General features: G+C 27.7%; 1 protein-coding gene across 1 annotated transcript; it reads right to left on the bottom strand.

The window, feature by feature from the left end:
- Nucleotides 1-2,749: 2,749 nt before the first annotated feature.
- LOC136076200 (uncharacterized) lies at nucleotides 2,750-7,393 on the bottom strand. Its single transcript, XM_065789674.1, has 3 exons — nucleotides 7,388-7,393; nucleotides 3,845-4,696; nucleotides 2,750-3,634 (listed from the first exon to the last, which is right to left on the bottom strand). The coding sequence occupies exons 1-3, from the start codon at nucleotides 7,391-7,393 to the stop codon at nucleotides 2,750-2,752; spliced, it is 1,743 nt and encodes a 580-aa protein (XP_065645746.1).
- Nucleotides 7,394-8,476: the final 1,083 nt, after the last annotated feature.

Raw genomic sequence — 8,476 nt, 5'->3', positions numbered from 1 at the left:
TTCAATTATAACTTTCGAACAGGTAGGTCAATCAAGCTAAATTTTTCAGGTATTTTTTTTTAATGTTGGTGGTCAAAATATAAATATTTTGAGTAATATAATATAATTAAAAAGTTATGCAATAATTATGCTATGACAACAGTTATGACAACAATTAATATTAATCTTAAGAAAAAATATAAAATAAAATTATTGTGCTCTGTATTAAGTTACAGAATTATATACTTATATAACATAAATTATATAAGTCAATAGAAATATATTACTAGAAAACATCAAACAATTATATTAATAAAAAAAAATAATCCTGATAAAGGATTTCATCTTAATACTGAAAAATGTGCCTCCTCAACAATCTTTTGGATTCAGGTAGGAATCGAAGGTTTTATTTCTACTTGTGCATCTTCAACTTCTAAATGTAATCATTTCATTCATCTTTTTTATAAAAACAACTTAAAAGCTTTTATTTTTTTCTGCTAATTTTTATTGCAATATTGAGAATATTCTGATACTGATGAATGACAACACTCTTACCCAACACTCTGACAACACTCTTACTAAGTCATCATCTTACATCACTCTTACTAAGTCCTCTACTTTACATCATCTTGGATTCTCCTTAACTGTACGTCTTTACTCTCATAGAAACCATATATTAAAGAGCTAGCGTCTCTTGTGCCATCTACTAAAATTCATTCTCGTGTTATTTGTCATGCAATTAAGTCTCATCCTTTTTCTGTGACTGTTCCTAAGTGCTCCAAAAATTTCTCTAGTTTTTTTCCTTGAACATCAGTTCTTTGGAATTCGCTTTCTTCATCTTGCTTTCCTGATTCATTTAATTTGCAGTCTTTTAAGTCGTCTGTCAATCGTTTTACAATCTTCATCTTTTCTCTTCCAGTAACTTCCAACTCTAATTAGTGGTTGCTTGCAGCCTTCTTGGGAGCATATATATATATACATTTATAGCAAAGTTACTATTTGCTAAGTTTGCCTGTCATTTATGTGCACAAAAAATTATGCATAATAGCCCAACCCGGCTCGGCGCTAGACATTCCAAAGGTGGGTGAAAAAATATATTTTCCGAAAATTTCAACCGGATATCTACAATATTTAAATCAGCAACAATTTTATTTTTAATAAAAATCATTGCAAGATTGTTCAACCTGTCCTAGCCCATCGTTGATCCTAAATAATTTTTGATAATTTTTAATTTCGAAAAAGATCGGCGCTAGCTACTGTTATTGGTAATGTGAAAAGAATTCTCAAAGCAATAGGTAGATTTGCGTAGATTTCATTTTTTTTTTCCATTTTCCATTTTCCATTTATTTAACGATAAAATATGAAAATTTACAATAATATTTATAAACTCACATAAATAAGGTTAGGTGTCACTCATATAGGTAAAAATGGTAAAAATAATTATAGTAAAGTTTATAACTACGACAGAAATTAAAAAAAAAAAAAAAAACAATTGCAAAAATTAGGACAATAACCATATAAACTATTACTACAATTGAATCACTATCATTATAAATAGTATTAATAAGATTTAAAAAACAAAGATAAATGAATGATAATAGTAATATTAGTAGAGTTAAAAAAGACAGTATAAAAAAAAAGTAATAATAATTTTATAAATACAGTAATAAAAAAAGCAATAATAATAAAAGATAAAATTAATATTCATTAAATATATACTCAAATATAAATTTCTTAATTTGGTTTCGATTGAGAAGAAGAATGTTAGTAATAAAAGGGTATTTAGTTAAAATCTTTTTTTTTATAAACGGTATTATTTGGTTCCAGTGAGAAATACTTTGATTTTTAATAGAGAGCTTGCCATATTTGATAGTGCTGAAAAAGGAAGTGTGCAAGTTAAAATTTTCAGTATTTCGAGTGTATTATTTGTGTGTGTCACTTGTTTTAATAAAAAAATTATTGAACGAATTTGGTAACTTATTTTGAAGAAAATCAATCACAAAGAGACAATTATAAAGCTTTACAAGATCTTGAAATTTTAGAATTTTTAATTCAGAAAACCTATTTGCTATATTAGATCGTAAGGGAGAAAATGTCATAATTCTTAAGGAAGTGCGTTGTAAACTGTTTATACGATGTAATAGAAAACTGCCTTTTTGACCCCAAACAGTGCAACAATAACTTAGATGTAAGAAGAACAAGGAATAGTAAATTGATATTAAAACATGTTGGGGAACATAGTGTCGTATTAATGACAGCATACTATTGGCACGTGAGAGTTTTTTATTTAATTGAATTAGTTGATAGTACCATGATAGGTTTCTGTCAAGAAATATCCCTAGGTATTTTATATATTTAGATTGGAAAAGTCTTTTACCATTAATTCTAATTTTCACATTATTACTATTATTCTTTTTGGAGGGTGAAAAATAACAAATTCAGTTTTATTAATATTTAGGAAAAGACGGTTACTATTTAACCAATGACACAAATGATGCAGATCTGAATTAACTTTTTTACAAAGCTGGGCGAGTGATTTATTTATGCATAAAAGATTAGTGTCGTCAGCGATATGATGAACAATCGAACTATTTATAGAGTGAGGCAGATCGTTAATATATATTAAAAAAAGTAAAGGTCCTAGAACAGAACCCTGTGGTACACCATACTTAATAACTTTACATGTTGATTGAAATCCATTAATCGAGACAAACTGAGTGCGATTGTTAACATAGGATGAAAACCAATCATTAGCAATACCCCGTATACCTTAGTGACACAATTTTTCAGTTAAAATCTTATGGTCAACTGTATCAAATGCTTTTTGGAGATCAATAAAGACGCCACAGGAAAAAGAACCACTATCAATCGCCTCACGAATCATTTCAGTAATGCTAATAAGTGCATGAGAAGTAGAGTGTTTTAAACGAAATCCAAACTGACGGCCGTAGAGACACTTAGAATTATCAAGAAAGTGGTAGGTACGAGAATACATTAATTTTTCAAGAATTTTGCTGATATTTGATAATAATGATATTGGTCTATAGTTATTGCAGTCAAGTTTTGAGTCCTTCTTATGGATTGGTTTAACAGATGCAGTTTTTAAAATAATAGGAAATATACCAGTAGTAAATGAGAGATTAAATAGTTTAGCAAGTACTAAGGAAATATCATTAGCAAGAAGTTTTAGAATAAAGGTTGGAATGCTGTTTGGACCAGAAACTTTGCCATCATTTAGAGAAAGAATAACTGATATTATTTCCTTTTTTTCAGTAGGTTTAATGAAAAGAGAGACAGGGTTTGATGTTTTTAAATATTTATGGAAGTCGGTATGAGATGAATGAATATTTTTTTGCAGTTCTTCAGGGATTGAAATAAAAAAGGAGTTGAAAATTTCCGAGATCTTAACTGGATCATTGATAATGTTGTTGTTTGAAGATATACAAGATGTATATGAGATATCATTCGAACGTATATTTAAAAGAGTTCTAATACCCTTCCACGTTGCTCTCAAACTATTGTTATTGGTAGTAAAGTAGTAGGAAAAGTGTTTTTTTTTGCTTCTTTGAATAAGTGTTACAAGTAAATTTCTAAAGGTTTTGTAAGCTTTTTCAAGAATTAATTTGTCATGAAGATTTTTTGTTTTAAGGAACTTCTTAAATATATTCTTTATCTATATCTTAAATATATTGTTTCGTTTTTTTATCGAGGTTAAAATTGCTGAAGTAATCCGTGGTTTAAGGCTTCGAGTTAAGCAACGGTTACTTAGCTTTTTTAACGGTGCGTGTTTGTCTAGAAGAGAGTTAAAAGTAGTGAAGAAATCTTCATATGATTTGTTTGTATTACTATTGGAAACTTTGATTACTTTATCCCAGTTGATTTCCAAGTAATCATTCCTGAATTCTTCACTATTTAATTTTTTGAAGTTTCGAAGAATAATATTGCATTTTCGAGAATTAATAATTCTTTTTTTTAAAGATGAATAAATTAGAAACTGTGGCAAATGATCCGATATTATAATGGTTAGATTGCCGGAAAAAATATCTTTAGAAGTTGAATTAGAAAATATATTATCAATTAAAGTACTTGAGTGATTGGTAATTCTTGTTGGTAAAGATATAAAAAGAAGAAAGTTATTTGAAGCAATGGTGTTCAAATACTCCGAGATTGAGTTATCTGAGCTTGCTTTTATATGATCGATATTAAAATCACCCATTATAAAAATAGTTTTATTTTTTTCAACAGCAATTTTTTCAAATAGAATAGCTTGATATGAAACAATAAATTCATTAATATCCATGTTAGGATGGCGATAAACACAGCCTACTATGATATTAGACTTTTTAGGGAAAATGATTTCAACAAAAACAGACTCTAAGAATTGGGGTTTATACATAAGTAAATTATTTCTAGATTTATAAACTAGTTTATTAGAAATGTAAAGTAGAGCACCTCCAAATGAAGTTTTTGTTGGGGTATGTTCATAAACATATCCACTAAGATTAATTGGAGTTGTTGGGAGTAAATCAGATTTCAGCTTTAGAGATAAAAGTGAGGTTAAGTCGTCAAAATGTTTAACTAATGAAGCGATATTTAAATGAAATAGAGAAAAGCAATTAATATAGATGTTTGAAGAGTTAAATTTTTCAATATCAATGTATTTACAATTGATTGGATTCTCAAAAAAGTTCGTATCATCATCGTCGTTCTTATTTAGCTGATAAGTAAAGTAATTATTAAGTTGATTAAAAGTATCAGATTCTAGGGAGCAAGGAAAGAGGGAAAGGTCATTTGGCAGATCATTGAGATGTAATATATTGTCAATATTTTAGTTTGAAGACGAAGTTCATTATCCGATATATTACTAAATAGAAAAATACTGTTGCAACATGTAATACAGAGCGAATAATTCATGGAAGAGTTTTTTAATAAACTAAAATCATTATTATTTAAAAAACTACACTTCTTGTGGATTGAACTTAGGCAGTGATTGCATTGAAGTGAATGATGATTAGCACGAATAATTTTATCACAAATTTTGCAGAGTTTAGACATAATAAGTAGAAATTTGTTTAGAAATAAAGATATTGATATTAGTAAGATTATTACAACAGAAACAGTATAACAATAGTAGTAACTATACGATAATATAACAATGATGAAGTTCATGATAAAAATATTTACAATATAATAATAATAACGAATAATAATAACAACAATAATAATAACAACGATTACAAAAATAGCAATAATAATAAATATAGTGACTGTAATAACAAAAGTAGTAGCAGTAATGTATGATAAAAATATAAATACTATAAATATGACTAACGCTTAATAATAAAATATACAATTATATAGCTAATAATAATGTAATCAATTATTACAACTTCAAATATAACCGTAAATTTTTAAACTTCTTTAATTATTATTCATCTAACTTGACTCGCTGATGGATGGCAAACAATTAAAAGTTCTTTTTCTAAATTCGAATTTCGAATTTAGAAAAAGAACTTTTAATTATTTTATCCAAATTTTCAGTAAAATGAAAAGAAATAGACGTTAATTCAAATTCTTAAGGATCCAAATTTTTAGTAAAATGAAAAGAAAGAGACGTTAATTCAAGGCTTAGTTCCTCGCCAGAAATATAATATTTTCCATTTTCAGATTCCTTTTTATTTTTTTTTCCAATGCGATGCAATGAAATTTTAAATCATCTTTCTCAACTGTTGAGAGCTTTTTAATATCAAATAAAAAGCTAAAAGGTGCAATTCCAGCATTAAAAGCATTAAATCTATCTACTATTGCAATAGTAGCACATTGAAATATTTTATTTATAAAACATCTTGCTTATACTTTTCTTTTGGACTGCTTTTCAAAGTTTTGTTCGGGTTTATCAAAAAATCTCTTTCTTTTTCCAACTCTTTGGTATGTTGTAGAAGTATAAAGGTAGAAGAAAGTTTTGCAGCAGATTCTACTGCAAAACTTTCTTCTACTTTTAAAAAAGAAGCAAGTTCTTGTGCAATACACACAACAGAGACAAATTTTTTTCCTGTTAGTAATTTTCCTTAAAAAAATTAATCATTCTTTCCATTGCTTTTAAAGCCTCTGAAATATCTGTTGGTGCTGATTGAAGTTGTTTGCTAGTTAAATTAATTTCAAATAAAACTTTATGCTAAATAATAATCGAACACAAAAAATCGAAGCTTGTTGTTTTCAAAGCAACAGACTCTGCTGTGGTTTTTGCAATTGTTTTATTTGTGGTCTTGGCCACATCTTGTAGTGCTTCATAAATTTTTGATATTTCAAAGTGAAGAGTATTTATAGCATTGATGTGGCTTTCCTATCTTGTATCACTTAATGGTTTAACTCTTAAAGATGGACACTTTGATTGCAAAATCAACCATCATTTTGTTGAAGCAGAAAAAATTATATTAAAAACATAAAACTTTTAGGTGAACATCTCACAGAATCAACAACTACCAGATTTAATGTGCGACTGCAGCATGGAATATAAACCGCTCAGCTGTTTTTTTAAGAAAAAAAACCTGTACGCCATTTCTTATGCATTTGCACTATTGTCATAGCTCTGACCTCTTATGTTTTTGTAATTGAATTGCGTGGGAGAAATTATGTACGACGGATTTGACTGACGAAGTTTTCTTGAGAAAATATAAATATAGTATAAGGTGTTTTTTATGAGGATATTTGATGTGATTTGTAAAGTATAAATTGAACGCAAAATTTTTGTAAAGACGGTTTTTAAATGAGTAAAAAGAAAGATTTTAAAATTGTAACGTTATGCTGCCTGAGAGAAAATTACAGTTTTTCACTGACAAACTATTTTTTACCAGAGAGTCAAATATCTCATTTAAAAAGTCAAGTCCTGTCGAACCCTCAATGAAGTAAAGTCCAAGAAAACTTTCAATAATGTGAATTTTGCTCTTATCCTCTACATAAACATATCAAATCAGCATTGCATTTGCTTAGTCACTGATGTCTGGTGTACAATCAACAATAATTGAAAAATACACAGACTTTTAGACATTTGAGCAAATTTTGAATTTAATGGAAATGCCAATCAAGTCAATGATTTCCATAACTGGATCAAGTTCAGCAAAAAATTCCAAAATTTTTCAGATAGTTTCCGATATTATCTTGATAGACTTTGTCACAGCAGCCTCTGAGTGGCAGATTTTGCTTTGCCATCATAATAATTAAGGAAATTATTCTTCTCATTACGTTGTCCCAATGTTCTACTTTTTAAATAAGTTTTTATCCAAAATTTAATTAATTAAAGTGCCTTTTTATAATCTATTTTTCAGATCCATCCACTTGCTGTAGCAGTCAAAATAGGCTTTTTGTGTGTTTTTTTAAAATTATATGGAAATATGGCGCCAATCATTACCGCCATTATGAGCCAACATAATAGGATTTGAACAAAAAAGTTTACAACAAAAACAAACAACTTTTTAAGCTTTTTTTGAATAAACTAACCATGCTCTATGATTTTTTTCACCATTATCCATGATGCAGTTAAAATATTGATTTGAAAAACTCAAATTATCAACATTTCTTGGATAGTTATTAGAATCTTCGTTGAAACGGTTAGGACCTTTTAAAACAGCATCTTCTATGAAATCATTGTTTAAATTTTCCTTCTAATCGCTAATATCATCAAAGCATTCTGAAGTAGCAGCAATTTCAGTCAATCTTTCAATTGTTTGAATAGTTTCAATTGAATTAGTATATTCAGCTGATTTGCTTTTATTTCCAGAATCAACCAGATCTTGAACTATTGGACTTTCTTTGGCATTTTTATCATGACGAGTTTTTAATAGAAATTTTTCTAAGATGTTTGATTTGATTTAAATTGTTCTTATTTTCGTAGGCGTTTTGTTTAAACTCACAACCTGAAGGTTTTCTTTTCTCCATTATTTATTTTAAAAGAAATCAATAAATATTACATAATTTTATAGCAATAATTAGATAACTTTATTTTAAAATAAAAAAATAATTCTCAAATAAGCAGACCTTCTCAGGAGACGCGTGCGGTTGCACCCCTTAAATGACCACGCATATATTTTTTTTGTTGATATCTTGGCAACGATTTTTGCATATATTAAAAATGGCACATTTTAAAAACGCGCTGAAAAAAACAAACTAATTTGTCATTTTATTTTTCTTACTAATGATTTTTTATTATAGTTATTAATGAGAAAATAAAAACATTAAAATAATATATATATGGGCAATTTCATTTTTTAAACTTACGTTACACGCGCAACAACTTTATCAAATATTTGCTTATTTAAACTTTAAATTAAACTTTTAGCTATTTTGTATGAAAGCTGTTAGTCTAATGAATAAAATAAACCAAAAGGTTTTGAGTTTGACCAAAAGAGTGTAAAGTTATTGCTGAAAATGCCAGTTACACTTATGTTACATCGAAAATAAAGTAAAAAAATTGCTTCAGCTCTTAGGTATGATTTCTTAG

Source organism: Hydra vulgaris, chromosome 02, assembly GCF_038396675.1.
Source record: "Hydra vulgaris chromosome 02, alternate assembly HydraT2T_AEP".
In the NCBI taxonomy this organism is placed as follows: Eukaryota; Metazoa; Cnidaria; class Hydrozoa; order Anthoathecata; family Hydridae; genus Hydra; species Hydra vulgaris.
This window is presented reverse-complemented; position numbering and strand designations above follow the sequence as displayed.